This window comes from Ambystoma mexicanum, chromosome 8, assembly GCF_040938575.1.
Source record: "Ambystoma mexicanum isolate Mex_15411 chromosome 8, UKY_AmexF1_1, whole genome shotgun sequence".
Classification (NCBI taxonomy): Eukaryota; Metazoa; Chordata; class Amphibia; order Caudata; family Ambystomatidae; genus Ambystoma; species Ambystoma mexicanum.
Genome location: NC_090929.1, coordinates 495109378 through 495125602, shown reverse-complemented (window position 1 = coordinate 495125602; position 16225 = coordinate 495109378). Strand labels below are relative to the sequence as shown.

The 16225-nt window shown below is 48.0% G+C and overlaps 1 protein-coding gene across 6 annotated transcripts in view; it reads left to right on the top strand.

The window, feature by feature from the left end:
* The window catches only part of LOC138472139 (cyclin-dependent kinase 11B-like), a 945042-nt gene that overhangs the window by 532049 nt on the left and 396768 nt on the right, over positions 1–16225 (top strand). For all 6 annotated transcript variants that reach the window (XM_069610151.1, XM_069610152.1, XM_069610149.1 and 3 more), the window contains one exon: positions 10802–10977. In XM_069610151.1, the coding sequence (XP_069466252.1) occupies positions 10802–10977 (176 nt within the window). The remainder of the gene's footprint in view (positions 1–10801; positions 10978–16225) is intronic.

Here is a 16225-nt window from a genome sequence, read left to right as displayed (position 1 = left end):
AGAAATCGTTTTGTAGGAATTAAATCACTGTAGGGCCACAAGCTGGGATTCTTGTGAGGGCCAAAGCTGCAAGCAACTCTGCAAAGGTAAAAAAAGTCATCTCTCAACTGAGAGCTAGCAAGGCTACACAAGAGGTAAAAACAACCCCATAGTTTTACAGTACCCTAGGTTTGGAGAAATAGGATCTGCAGACCTCCAACTGGAAAGGAAGCCAGCTGGAACCAGTGTTCCTCGGCCTCAGTCTTGGAGACAAGAGGGCGAACGTCTGGGGACTACTGCACTACAAATTGAAGATCAGCGGCAGTTCAAAACAGCACCACAGCAGTTCTCAGATATTTCTATGGACTTTCCTCGCATCTGGGGTCCAGCACTCTGCAGCTCAGGCTTGGTCAGTCCTGCTTTATGGGAGTCTGGAGGATCTTCCTGGAGCTTGTGTCACACTTAAAAATGAGACACTCGATTCTGGTGTTCCTCTCCATGGTAATCGGTTCCTTTAGCAGCAATGGAAGTATAGCCAGCTCCGAGATGATGTCCAGACGAGTTTACTTTGCGGTTGATTGATCCCACCAACCCAAGGTGAGAAGTCATCCGTTGCAGGGCTTCTCTAGTCGAGGCGAATTCGGAGCATCAGCACAGCAGCAGGGCTTCACCGGGCAAACCAAAGGTCCAGGAGTTGCAGCAGGCGTCTCTTCCAAGTTCTTTGGATTCCTTCGTCCAGTGGTCGACTGCCTTCCAAGCAAAAAAGACTCTGCTTTTATGCAGGTTTCTCGCATTAATTCCATGCTAGCTGTGAAACACACCGCAGGGTGGCTGTCTTTGCCGGACAGCCAGCCGATCACCTTTGGGTGCATTCCTGTAACCAAGGGGATTAAGCACAGGGAGTTTTGGGCACCTCCCTCCCTCACTTCCTGCCCTGCCAGACACGCTGGAGCCAGAAGCAGGTTTCACTAGTGGATCCAGCCAAAGACAAAACAAACCAAGGGACCAAACCTGGTTTGGTGCATAGAGTAAATCTCAAGAAGGACCTTTCCAACAAGAAAAGGCAAAAAAAGAATAGGCATATTGACAAAATGGGCACCCATGGGTGCTTTACTGCAGCTGCAATTGCAGCCCGCGGTAGAAACACACAATGGTAGGAAAAAGTAAACCACGCCCACCAGCCATTAATTGTAGAAAGGGTAACATAAAAATGCTACATGAGAAACTAGATTTTGGGGAGGAGCTAGCGCCTTGGCTACCGACATACAGGCGTGGCCAGCCACTAAATGAAAATAGTATTAAATATAAGGTGAAAATAACCATTAGTTGAAAACACGTGTAAATGTTATTCTGTGTAGGTTTAAAATCTCAAAGCAGGCTCTGCCAGAAGGAATGCAGCCTGTGCTAAAAGTAGACTACAGGCATTGCGTGGGGCCCAGCTAGCTCCAGCAGAGCACATGAAGTTGCTGAGCAGCTGTTTCTGTCAATCAAAAACCCATGCAGACTAAAAGATTCAATGCACGACATTAGGGATATAACGGTATACAGTTAAAGATACCATGAACAACTTGAACAAAAATAACCGTCACGTTGTTTATACCGGGATACTGTTTATAACGTTAAGTGTGCTTTTCAATCTGATTAGGAAAGGCTGCAGTAAGCAACTGCTGCGCAGTCTTGGTCTTGCACTGTTGGATGTGCCATCTGCCAGGGGGGGCTTGTTTGGCAGACAAGGGCATAGGGAAAGTGAGGCCACATTAGTAAATGTAGCTTTGCTGCTGCAACCGCTCTTTCTCTGTGATCAGTGGAGTCAGGTCAAAGATCAGCCGACTTTGCGCAAATTGTGTTGAAAGCTGCCCAGTGCCTGAACCTTTGTGTTCCCCATGCAAAGCTGCTAACGATGAGTTGACTGACTGGCTCTATAAGCATACCGGAGACTCCAGTTTATAGACTCCGCCAGCCCTGAATTTCAAGGGCAAACTAGAACAAAGTTATTTTGTTTCAGGCATTATTTATTTGAAAGGCAGCATACAGATTTTAAACGTTTTCATAGTCATGCTGCTCCGCGTTACAGGTCAGATCTTCTATGGCGAGTGTCCCGATTTTCAATTTGCAATTAGCAAGAACATGGGGACATCACAAGGGTGAGCTGAGGGCCTGAACTGAAAGTGAGCATTTTATTTTTCCTTTTGTTCGTATGTAAACAAATGTAATAAAACGTTCAGTGACTTGCAAAACAGTGGAGCCAGGAGCACTTTGCTTAGCAAACACACAGCCAGCAGGAGCAGAAATGTCTATTCAGCCTGGCCCTGCATCATGTGCCATTAGTTCAGTAAGTTAAGGTCCTACTGCACTGAGCAAACACACATTGGAACAAATGTAAAATTGTACAAATTTAAAAAAAGAGGACGGCCAGTGAATTCATGCATATCGAATTACTCTCCCCAAGGTTTAGATTCAAGGAACTTAAGTTTCTCATGGTCATGGATCGGATAGCCATCCAGTTCTGTTGTAGCTTAGAATTCTGGGATTTGTAGTTTTCCCGCCAATTTGAAAGATGGGGAACTACACATCCCAGAATTCAAAGGGGGGAATGAACTGGGTGGCCGCCTGATGCATGTCCACAAACAACTTTAGCTCTGTAGACCAGGCATGAACTGGCCTTTAGGGCAATAGGCCCATGGCCAGACACAAAAAACGCGAAATGCTTGTGTGGGCACGTTTTTTGGGTCAAAGTGGGGCACTTTTTTGGCCAAAGTGTGCTAGTTTGATGAGTGACTTCACTATTCGGCTAATAGTTTTGACCACTGTTGCTAAATATTCTTTTAAATGTACAATTTGCATCACCTTTTATCAAAAATCTCCCCCATGGGTACTATTAAAACAGTGTTCCAAAAGGAATGAATTCCCATTTGCAAATGTGGGCCACTTTTATGTTGGTGCCCGAGACAATTTTATGCCCCACTCAGACCCTGCTGTAGACTGTAAACACTGGGCCTGTCAGTGCTTTCTGCTAGTAAATAAACTGCTCCCCACCCCCACTGTCATCTGTGTAGATTTGCACATTGGCACTGGAGTTGTTGTTTCTCTTGATCCTTCACCTACCTGCCTTCTGCATATGGCACTGGACTCAAGCAGGCAGGACAGATTCTACATTCAATTTGAAGTATCCAACAATGGGGGTGAAATATTTCTTAGGTCTATTCTCCATTTGTGACACCACCCATGAAGGCATTCTTCCCTCTGAACTCGTATCACAAGGGATCTAATGCACTCACACCTGGGGAAAACGGTAATGATGGGGCTGTGGTGAGGTGGTGGTTTAAGCCATATTTGTGCCGATATGTATTTTAACTGTCATTTTCAAAGTTTATTTTTATTGCCACTATCTTTAAGAAGCTAAATACACATGTATTGTAAGAATCAAGAAAGAAATCAACAGCACCCACTGAACGCTGTCCCTTTAGGATTACATGGTCAGTGGTGACTTCCGACATCAGACCTTCATAATACATGCAACCTTTCGGTGTGTCTGTGTTGGCTATGGCATTTTGACAAAAGAAACACAATGACATGGGCGTTCAGACCTCACATGAGTTACTTTTCTCCCTTTAATGGGATAAAGAGTTGTCAAAACAAACTTTTTGTCGCAACGAGGGGTTATCATGCCCATGCCATGTGGTTCCAAAAAAATGCAAGTCAAGGCCAATGTTCAAAGCGATGACCTGTGACTGAGCAGCAAGCTTATTGCTCAAAATGTACATTATAACACTTCCACTAGTCACTCTTTCATTCAAGGCGATCAGCAAGTGAGCGCCATGAAAGACCACTTCTGCAGCTGCCTTAGATTCCTGGAGGATCAGCTAAATATGTGCAGAGACAAGTTTCAAAATGCTACCTTGCTACAGCTGGAAAATCCTGCCTGCGTATTCGTAAGTTAACTAAAAAGCATTCGCTTAATGGTATGTTAAAGAACTTCAAATTCAAAAAGGCAATGTAAAAAAAAGTTTTTTTTAGTACAGGTAATTTCAGTTGGAGCAGTTTTTAATGCCATTCCGTAAACCACACGTGCCTGACACAAAATCAGTATGTTAGCAACAGGAAGAATAAATACAGTGCCAAGAAGGAAAAGGATTTACTTTGGGTTGGTAGCTTGGGGTTTTATATATTTATAATGGATGTTTTCTAAACATATGACAATGGGGGTTTTCCCTGGTTCTATAATTGAATGCAAATTGACAAGGGGGGGTCCTGGGAGTCTCTCTGCCAGACATTAGTCCTGGTTACGAGAGACTTCCCCAGTTTCTTTTGCTCATTCTCTTTCACAGAGAAGAAATATCCCAAACATATCAGTCTTTGTCCTGCCCTGGGGCAGTCCAGCACCGAAATGCTAGGCAATTCTCCTCTGAACAAGAGTACCAACAGCATCCCCAGACACGTGTTTTTAGGTCTGGTTGGACCTCATCAGTAGGGAGGAGCTGTGCCTCTCTAAGAATAGTGAGCAAGGGGTCCACGTCTGGATTCCCCTAGTAACTTAGGGTGAGACCCAAAGTTACTTAAATATGCAAATTGACAAGGGGGGGTCCTGGGAGTCTCTCTGCCAGACATTAGTCCTGGTTACGAGAGACTTTAAGTCTCTCGTAACCAGGACTATTGTCTGGCAGAGAGACTCCCAGGACCCTCCTTGACAATTTGCATATTTAAGTAACTTTGGGTCTTACCCTAAGTTACTAGGGGAATGCAGACGTGGACCCCTTGCTCACTATTCTTAGAGAGGCACAGCTCCTCCCTACAGATGAGGTCCAACCAGACCGAAACACGTGTCTGGGGATGCTGTTGGTACTCTTGTTCAGAGGAGAATTGCCTAACATTTCGGTGCTGGACTGCCTCTGGGCAGGACAAAGACGGATATGTTTGGGATATTTCTTCTCTGTGAAAGATAGTGAGCTAAAGACTCTGGGTAAGTCTCTCGTAACCAGGACTATTGTCTGGCAGAGAGACTCCCAGGACCCCCCTTGACAATTTCTATAATTGAATGTACATACAATAAGTCACACTGCAAAATTCACTCATCTCTGCGGGTATTCCCTGCTGCCATACCAAAGGGTAAAATGTCCGTGATTACTGAACACCTTTTGGCCCGCAAGTAAACTAAAGGCTGTAACGTGAAAGAGAGAGAGAGAGAGAGAGAGAGTGCGTGTATGCGCACACTACCATCAGCCTCCATTGATCTGTGGCATGCAGATTATCAAGATGGCAACATGTTCATCTTCACCAGTAGCCATGGGGGGAGCTAAACGCCTAAATGACCACGTAAGAAAAGCAATTAAGTTTGCTTTGCCAGTCGCAGCAGGGCCCCGCCCCCCTCCTCCTCCTCTCCACACGGGTTTGTGTTTGGTGGAAGCAAGGGGGGGCAATTCAGTGGAAAGTATGTTGAAAAGCCCAATTCTGGCCCTGGGTGCCTGTTTTTGTTTGTGATGATAAATCTGACAATTTATGAACTTTTAAGAAAATGTGTTAACTCCACCTGCTATACCGCGATAACCATGATATACCATCATTTGGCATGAAGTTTATCGTACCGCCATGAAACTAACACCGTGACACCCCAACACGACATACAGAGTACTAGGAAAACAAGTATTTTTTTGGGAAATTACTGGACCAGATAAAATATAAGAATATTGAGTGAAGTGTTGAAAGTATGGCGGGAAGGTGCGTTTATGTATGAATGTTTATAATCTAGAAAATGATGCTAAATAGGAGCTAGTGTATTCCTGCAGAAGCAGCAGTATGTTAAGTAGCTTGTGACCTGGCCATGCAACACTGGATACTGCAGCATCCCTTTTAAGGAATAGAAACTGTTTTGGATGATGTCAGCCGGTATCCAGTGACCAAGTTGAAGAGTATATAAAGGCGCCTGCTTGCCATTAGTCTTCAGGAGCCAGCCACGGAAGACAGAATGCTGGTCGGGGGGTGGAGGGGGGGATTACTTTGCCCTCTATCCTAATTTCTGTAAAGATTAAAGTGTGTTATCCTTGCCTTAGTTCCCTAGAGAGATGAACTTTAATCTGGTGTGAGCGTGATTAGGAGTACCCCAATATATTTAAGGGGTACAAGTGTGGGCTACCTTTCAGGGGCAAGGGCTGGGGTAGTCTTGCAGAAAATGAACATGATGGAGCAGCCTTTGATGAGGTAAGGGCAAGGGTATGGGCTGCCCTACGAAAGATGTACCCAGACACACCGGACTTTAATGCAGTGCACAATGGGTGATGAGGAGGACCCAGTTAGGTTTATTCTTAAATTACGGGAAATGTGGAGAGTTGAGACAGTACTATTTTTCTATGTTATTGTAAAGAAGGGACTACCAAAAGAGGTCCAGAATGCACTAGATACAATTGTGGGAATTGAAGCCAAAGGGTGGGCAGAGATACAAAGTATAATAGTCCACAATTGTAAGAGAATCGAGGAGCGGGACAGGGGGACAGCCCAGAAGCGGCAAACTGATGAGGCAAAACTAGTTGAAAAGAAACTTAATAAGGTTGCTGTTCAAGCACCAGTGACGGTACCGGCTCGGGGAGAAAGGACTGGAGAGACTCAACAATTTGCTGATGCCACAATTGCTGCGCTATGGGGTGAAGGAGTACAGAGACAATGGGGATGGGGGACAGTATCACAACCCACAGTGGCAGTATGAAGGAGCACCAAGGGAGAGAAGACTATTTCGATGAGCCAGAGGCTTTGGGAGGATAGGGCCCCTGGAAGGAGTATTGGGAACATCACAGTGCCGGTATTGCGGGAAATGGGGGCATTTGGCAAAGGGAGTGCAGGAACAGGCCTGGGATGAGATTTAATTATGGGCCATCGTCTCCAGGGCAGGGATTCCAAGGACCTAAAAAACTCCAAATTCGTATTGACAGAAAAGCCCCTGCAAGGACGACTTCTCCCCTTGAGTTGGTGGGACCAATCGACTCCAAAATAACCCACCTGGACATTCTCTCGGAGCTGGTTGCTTTTGCACAGAATTGCTACTGGGAACCAAATAACGAGGGGGAGGAACACCAGATTGTGTGTGTTGCTTTTAAGTTGGCCAAGAGCGCCAGGAAGATCCTCCCGACTCCCAGGAAGCAGGACTGACCGAGCCTGAGCCCCCTCGACAGAGTGCGGGACCCCAGAAGCAAGGAAAGTCCATCTCGACAGCCAAGAACTGTGGTGTTTCTATTTGCGGTAGTCGCAAGGAGCTGAAACACTGAAGTGCCACTTGTTGGAAAGATTGCCGGTTGTGAGCGGTGACCGTTGCATTGCAGTGCAGGTGTCCCCAGAAGTGCGCCCTCTTGTCCGCACGACTAAGGCACAGGAATAGATATCTGCAGAGCTGCACAGGAACAGAAGTCATCTGCTGCATTTTTTCTTCAATACAAAGGTACTGTAAAATCTGAGAGAACCTACCTCTCATTGTAGAGTTGCTTGCATCTTCTACTACTCGTAAGTCTAATCCGCTTGTGGCCCTACATTTGATTCTTCTTTTCTTCAAAGACTTCTAAAACATTGTGCAAAGACTTTTCTACTTACCTTCCAGAGGTGCTTCATCCTATATGACTTTTGCCCATTGACTTTGGCCTTGCCGGTTATACTGAATGACTCTGCTTAGGGGATACAAAAGTATTTGCCTGCTTAAGAATATTTTTGGTCTATTGTTTGTTCTAATAATCTTTTCTTTTTACCACCTTCTAACAGTATTCTAAATGCAAACAGTAAGATATTAATGTCCGCAGCACCCTAGCTATTGAAGTCACCCGAGGGTGTAGATTGTGTCTGTGGGCCATCCCAAAAGGGTCTTCACTGATATTAGAATATTAAGAGTGGCTGTTTTGAAGTGTATTTGAGTGTTACTTTTATATTACTCCCTTCTGAAGAAGGCTTACTCTAACTGACTGATAAATACATTAATAATTGTTTATTCAAGAAACCTTGTCTGTAAGTGTTTATTTGGATACTTACTTGTCACTGTGAATCTGTGCAACTCCCCTACAGCTCTCATTGACCCCTCTTGAGAAAAGCATGGCTGCTCAACACACTACCAAACTGTGTAGTACAAGCTTATACCAAAGGTTGGGTTTCCTATTACCTGTAGTCAGAGTAGTTGTAGTACACCCTTAAGGCACTGCATACAAACTTTGCCTAACAACTTCTAAGCACTATAGCACCGAGAAAGCTTTATTCATGCAAATATAATCACATACAGGCGTGGCCAGCCACCAAGTGAAAATAGTATTAAATATAAGGTGCAAATAGCCATTAGTTGGAAACACGTGTATATTATTCTGTGTAGTTTTAAAATTTCAAACAGGCTCTCTGCCAGAAGGAATGCAACCTGTGCTAAAATTAGACTACAGGCACTGCATGGGGCCCGGCTAGCTCTGGCAGAGCACACAAAGTGGCTGAGCAGCTGTTTCTGTCAATCAAAAACCCATGCAGACTAAAAGATTCAACGCACGACATACAGAGTTACTAGGAAAACAAGTTTTTGTTAGGAGAATTACTGGACCCGATAAAATATATGAATATTGAGTTAAGTGTTGAAAGTATAGCGGGAAGGTGTGTATGTATGAATGTTTATAATATAGAAAATTATGCTAAATAGAAGCTACAATGTATTCCCGCAGAAGCAGCAGTATGTAAGTAGCTTGTAACCTGGCCGTGCGACACTGGAGACGGCAGCATCCCTTTTAAGGAAGAGCAACGGTTTTGAATGAGCTCTGCTAGTATCCAGTGACCAAGTTGAAGACTATATAAAGGTGCCTGCTTGCCATTAGTCTGCCGGAGCCAGCCATGGAAGACAGAATGCTGGTCAGGTGGGTGGGGGGGGCATAGTACTTTGCCCCCTGGCCCCTATCCTCATTTCATGTAAAGATGAGTTTATCCTTGCAAGGTGACTCTTGGCCTTAATTCCCTAGAGGGATGAACTTTGATCTGGTGTAAGTGTGATTAGGGGTGCCCCGATATATATTTAAGGGGTACAAGTATGGGCTACCTTTCATAAACAAAGTGGATACTAAGTGACCCCTCCAGCACCCTATGGTAAGATAGTGTGGGCTGGGCCTAGAAAGTTACAATGTAAGTAAAGTCATTTTCACTTTACTGCTCTTGGGAACAGTAGTTTATCCAAGAGAAGGTATTTAAACCTTTGGGAAATCTGGAAGACTTGCCTGTTTCATTGCACTGAGATACTATGTAACACAATGTAGAAAGATGATGCCTATGGAGTTTCTCAGACTCCAAAGTCAAAAGAAACCATGTTCAAATCAATGAAAAAAATACTTGAGGGTGGGGAAAAAGGACTCACTCGCTCCAGGTTAGAAATGAAAAGTCCTACAGTCCAGCAAAAAGGGCTGGGGGTCTCTAAAGTTAGAAGGGAATTAGCACATTTATGAGAATTCTCCCTAACATTGAACATTTCCCTTTTAAAGAATGCTTATTTAAAAATAGCCGTTAATTTTTTTTAGTTAGAATAATTATTTATTTGGATACTTTTATTGATGTATTTCATTGCTACAGCTCACATTTACCCCTCTTGAGAAGTCTGGCTGCTCGGTCACACTACCAACTTGTGTAGTACAGACCTATACTCGTGGGTTACCTAATACCAAGAGGACAAGGGTTGTGTAGTCTCCCACAGGGTGACTACATCAATGATTGCCTAACAAAAGGTCAGCCATAAAAAGAGTAGAAGACTAGGTGAGAGGGGAAAAAGATTCCCCTTCACATAGGAACATGGTAATATAGTTACCTAGTCAAAGCAAATGTTCTGGGGTTGACACAGGTCAGGAAGATTGATCATAGATGTGAACATCTTATACACTCCAGACATACTGAAACCTGTTTGTGTATTGGGACCAGATAGTCCCCACATCCTGGCTTCCAAGTCATGTGGGCTGCACTAGCCTGTGAAAAGCACTGCTTTCCCAGCCCAATGCATGACTAAAAAAGGATTTCCTGATCTGGCAAGGTAGGAAAAAGGCCAGCAAACAAAATTGCAAAAAACGAGCAAACAACTTGTGCACGGCCATTATGGACACTAACTAGCCACAGTTAATAGTCAAACACAGTAAATGTGAGAGCTAAAATAAAATACAGTAAAAATAGTGTAAATGTAACTGCTGCCATAAGATTAGGCACAGTAACCAAAAAATCCTCTGGGTGTAGTCTAGGGTAATAAAAAAGGATCGCCATTGCACTACATTGGAAGATGCTGTGTGAATTGTGACAAGTTAGCCAAAATAGATAACCAGTCAAACGAAGGGAAAACGAGTTTCCTTAGTACTGACAGTCTTGAAGACTAGTCAGTTTCCCCATAACAAATGAGCAAAAGATCAGTGAAGTGAAACTTAAGGCTTCACCTTACTGCAAAAATGTAGGACCTGGTGTAAACGCAAAATGTTTGCGGGTCCATAAAATATGGAGGAAACGTTGCTCCTAGAGAGAACATTCCTAACACCTGTTATGATGTGTGGTTGAACAGCCCTCGGAGGGTTGTACAGAACCTGCCTTAACACTAGGTAAGAACCCATGGAGAAATGTGATTGTAATTTTATAAAGTTGTTCCCTTGCTGTCTCAAAAATTTAAACATGCAGCCTTTATGTAGGTGGACTATTTCCAGCGGCCACATCACTTTGGGGCTTGCTTGCTCTCAAAGATGTTAGTTTTTTAGGGCTCCTTTGGCCCTGAATGATTTTCTTTATTTCGGTTTTGAGGTGATAAAGTGGTTGAATTTTGAATGATTCCTGGCACAATTGTTGATTCTAACCTTTAAATCTGCAGAGTCGCGGTTTGACAATGATTCCGGCGAGACTGAGGAAGGAGAGGATGATGATGATATGGGTGATGACACCCCTCGTTCGAACGCTTTGACAGAAGGAGATTATGTCCCCGACTCACCAGCATTATCCCCATTGGAGCTAAAGCAACAGTTACCTAAATATCTCCCGGCCCTTCAGGTAAGGGGTGGCCTTCCCATCTTTAGAAAGCTTTCGTGTGAATTTAAAGTTCTGAAAATGACCTTACATGCTCCACGGAGCTCTTAAGTTGACTCTGGTATCGCTTCTCGTTTGTTAATGTAATCATGTAATCAGTCTGTTTTGGGATTTCTTAGGTATTGTCAAACATGGTTGTTTTGCGGGTGGCCTCTTGTCTTCCTCTGTATCAGTAGCTATCTCCCTGGTCTGCATACCTTAACCATGGTGCTATTATTTAAGGCCCCTATGGGTCATTGGAATTCCCCCAACAGACGTCCAGTGTAATATATAACCTCACTCAGTTTTGCTGTGCCAATGTTCACTTGTGGCGATTCAATTCTATGCACTGTGGAACATTTTGATTGGAATACTTATTGGAAAAACTCAAATAATGTCACATTGGCCTATGCAGTCATAACTTTCTAAAATGATGAGGACCGCTGCGCTTGGTTTAACAGTAAAAAAAAATTCTGATGCTTGTGAATTTGCTGTGCATGTAGTGCGACATCTAGTGCTAATCGCATGAGTATTGCATCTCGTCTTTCGAGGATCGAAAGGGGACGTCGACATGGGTATGCCTGTAACACTATCCCTAACGTGACGATTAGTGGAGGTGTTAGGGAGACTTTGCAGAAATGTGCTAATTCCTCTCTAACTTAGAGACCCCAGCACCGTTGCTGGATTTTGGGAACTTTAATTTTTCACCTGGAGAGAGTGAGACCCTTTTTCCCACTCACTCTTGTATTTTTCCTATGAATGGAGCACTGTTTCTCCAGCATGTGGTCTGGCATGGATTCACATGCTCATGAATATTCCCCGTCAGGCCGGGAATCCTCGGTATAGAAAAAAAAATCAGCATCAGTTTCGTTTCTGATCTGTCTTTCTTGGAAGTAACCAATCACTGGTCTCTGGGTCATACTGCCCCCAGCCAATGACTGCCCTCTCCCTAAGCCCCGCCTCTGGCAGCCATCCTCAGATTTTTACCACACATTCAAGTGTTGGGAGTCCTCGTGCTGTAGCTCTCGAGCTTTTGCTGCGTTTACGCGCTTTTTCAGGAGATTTTTCTCATTTTTCGGTTAAATAGAGCCTCAAGCTCAACCGTTTCTACATCCGATCAACGGGGATCTGTTTCGGAGTTTTCTACGCCCCTCAAGGGTGAAGATTTCGTCGAGTTACGCTTTTGGAGGATTTCAGAAGTTCCGAGGCCTACCCTGGACATGGCCCAGGAGAAAGGAAGCTCGACGGCCGGGAAGCTGTTCAGGACCTGCCCTGGATGCCAGCTTCAGAATGTTTTCAAGGAGGACAAGCATTCGTTATGCCTCTACTGTCTCCATGAGGACAAGACTCACACGGAGAAGGACTGTGAGTTTTGTGGGAACATGTCGGAGCGGACCATGAAGGATCGCCACCTCTGTCTCGCCAACTGGCTGGAAGGGAAGAGCCCGTCAGGCGAGAAGAAGAAAAAGAAGTCCGAGCGGTCTTCTAAGTCCTGTGAGGGTGCCCCGGCGACGGGGGCCCAACAAAAGGCCAAGCACCACGAGTCCGCGGGCACCAGGAGCGCAGAACGGTCGGGCTCCTTGGCTGCAAGGCAGGGCGTATCCTCCCCGGCGCCATCAACCACGAGCCAACGCTCTGGCTCGGGTAAGAGGAAGTTCGAGACCCCGGCGAAGCTTCTGGAGAGGCCCCGGTCGATCTCGAAGATTCCGGCAGAGGGGGAGCGAGGCTCGGATCCTCCCCCCAAGGTGAAGGCCCCAGGCGTACATAAGGTGACGATGGCCTTAATTCACCCTGCTAAGACCTCTATTGAGGATGTCGCAGCGGCCCTGGCTCAGCCTGTGGAGGCAACGCTAGTGGAGGCGACCTCAGGACCCAGAGTCTCCCTGCCACCGCGGAGGGAGTCGTCTTTCAGGCCCATTGAGAAGACCCCCACGAAGTCCTCATTGGAAAAGGTGGGGGAGGGGCAGGTGGCCATCGTGGATACGGACACGACCTCTGAAGAAGAGCTCATCGAAGTCGTGGAAGAGGCCTAGCCCATCGGGAGGGATCCCGACGAGGGCGACGACGAGAGTGACGGTGTCGCCGACAAGGTTCCTCAAGAGCCCTCGCGCCCGTCGTTTCCGGCTCCGCAGGACACTTCGGTGGCCATTTTGTCAGCGATTCAGTCCTTATGCTTGGAGATAAGGACAAGGTTGCCCCTCTCCCCGACGGAGGTACCTGAGCCAGACCCGACGGGGGAGCCGGGACCTTCGGAAAGTCCACCGCATAAGAGGAGGACGCATCCTACGCCACCTCTCCCACCTCTGCGGCCTGCTCTGCCTTCCCCCGGTCTACTACCCACGGGGATGATACAGGCACGGACACGGCTACGACAGATGGATCCTTTCATGCCATGATTTCCAGGGCATCCAAGCTCTTCCAGCTCTGCCCAGAAGAGAAGAAGGAAGGGTTCCTTTACCAACGGCGCGAGGCTAAAAGGAAGACGGTCCTCGCCGTACCACTTCTTGATGACATCTGGGATGAGGGGCTCGCCCTCCTCAAGAACCAGGCCATGGCACCGACAAAGAGGGACCGGTACGAGAAGAAGTACCGGGTCCCTGACGCTGCCCTCTTGTGCCTTCGGGCGTAACCTATCCCGGATTCGGTCATCTCGGCGGCAGCAAAGAAGAAAGCTGGGGGGGGGCATTGGCCTCGACATCAACTTCCCCACCGGATGGCGAGGGCAGGAAGCTGGACACGATGGGACGACGGGTCATCTCATCCGCAGCGACGACTATCAAGGCGGCCAATGCCCTGGCTATCGTAGCCCGCTACGACAGGGAGTTGTGGTTCAAAATCGCCCCTCTGTTGGACTTCGTTCCAGACGCCAAAAGGGCTGAGGCCCTTGAAATCCTACAAGAAGGTGAGATTGCTTCGGACCACGCCATCACGGTGGCAACGGACATCGCCGACACCGGTTTCCGTCAGTTGGGCAACGGCGTTTGTCTGAGACGACGAGGATGGCTCAAGGCGACAGATTTCCACCAGGACGTACAAACCAAGGTTTTGGACATGCCCTTCGACGGGAACAACCTGTTTGGGAAGGCGGTTGATGAGTCCCTTCAGGCCATCAAGACCGACACAGAGACTGCCCGGGCACTGGGAGTGCTCCAACAACGACGGCCGTCCTTTCGGAGCTCCGGAGGCAGACAAGGGGCCTCCAAGGGATCCGGCAGTGGCTCCTCCACGTACCGCCAAGCGGCAAGATCTTCGTCCCAGGAAGCCTACAGGGGACGCGGCAAGTCGGGTGGTGCCTGTCGTCGACAGGGAGGTCAAGGAGGCAAGGCGGCCTCCAAACAAGATTGAATCGACCGTGGGGTCGGGCCCCCGCCAAAGCACCCCGATGTGAGGCCGGCTGGCGAGGTTCGTCAGCGTGTGGGAGTCCATCTCCACTGACCATTGGGTGCTGGACACCCTGGCCCAAGGGCACGCCCTCGAGTTTCAGAAGAAGTGCCCTCGCGTTCCACCCGTGGCCAGTACGAAAAATCACATCCCTCAACTACTGTTGGAAGTAAGGGCGATGCTCAAGAAGGGTGCCATCGAGCTCGTTCCAAAGAGGCTTCGGGGCTCCGGAGTTTACTCAAGGTACTTCCTCGTAAAAAAGAAGACGGGAGGATGGTGCCCCATCCTGGACCTGCGACGACTGAACAAGTACATCAAGGCACAGAAGTTCTGGATGGTCATCCTCCAGCACGTGCTGGGACAGCTGGAGGAGGGCGATTTCCTGTCGTTGTTGGACTTGGAGGATGCGTACTTCCACATCCCCATTCTAAAAAGGCACCGAAAGTTCCTGAGGTTCGTGGTCCAAGGGCGGCACTACCAGTTCAAGGCCCTCCCATTCGGATTGAAGTCGGCACCCAGGGTGTTCACCAAGTGCCTCGCATCGGTGGCGGCGCGGCTGCGCCTACAGGGATCCACGTCTACCCCTACCTGGACGACTGGCTCATCCGGGCAAGGACAAGGGAGCTCGCCGTGGAGCACACTGCGAAGACCGTCCAGCTGCTCACGGACCTGGGATTCTCCATCAACTTTCCAAAATCCCACCTGGTTCCGTCGCAGGTCGCTCTGTTTCTGGGAGCCAAGCTCGACACAGTGGCGCGGCTGGCCTCGCCGTCGGAGGAAAGGACCAGGACCATTCTGGGCAAGGTGCAGCGTCTGCTGGCCACGGACATGGTCAGGATAAGATCTATCAAGTCCCTCCTCGGGATGATGTCCTCCTGCATTTATCTGGTGTGCCTTTGCCGGCTTCGGATGCGCCCCTTACAAGAGTTCCTTGACGCCCGCTAGGTCCAGTCGACGGGCAGCTTTGAGGACAGGATCCCTCTCAACGAGACGTTCCGTCAGGTGATCCGGTGTTGGGGTACCCGCTCTCATCTGTCGGCGGGCACGGGCTTTCAGACCCCAGCTTACCAGGTGACGGTGACGGTGACGACGGATGCCTCCCTGGAAGGTTGGGGAACGCACTCCGGAGATCTTCACGCAAGAGGCCTTTGGCCCTCAGGTCTTTTCTTCCGTCCCTAAAGGGCAAGGTGGTGAGGATCTTCACCGACAACACCGCCACGATGTTCTACATCCGGAAGCAGTGCGGTACCAGATCCCCTGCCTTATCCAAGGAAGCCCAGGATCTGTGGCATTGGGCCGTCGCCCAAGGGATGTTTCTGGTGCCTCTTCATCTGGCAGGAATAAAAAACACGACTGCCGACTCACTCAGCAGAGAGCTGCGCTCGTGCCACGAGTGGGAACTACGCCAGGATCAAGTGGATCGACTCTTCCGACGATGGGGCGAACCCCAAATCGATCTCTTCGCGACGGCGACGAATTCCAAATGCCCGAGGTTCACCAGCAGGTTCCCCCAGCCGAGGAGCATGGGCGATGCTTTCTCGTTCCCCTGGGAGGGCCTATTTCTTTATGCGTTCCCTCCGCTGCTGCTCCGGCTCATCAACCAGCTCAAGAGGTCCCGTTGCAGGATGATCCTCGTCGCACCGGCGTGGCCGAGACAGATCTGGTTCCCAGACCTTCTGGACTTGTCAACGTCCACACCAGTCAAGCTGCCGACGGACGCAGATCTTTTCTCCAGAGAAGGAGGCGCCATTCTTCACCACAACCCGGAGTCGCTGAACTTGCAGGCCTGGCTCCTGCAGCACTAGAGTTTGGAGGGTACGACATCCTGGCCGACTGCAGAGAGGTTCTTGCA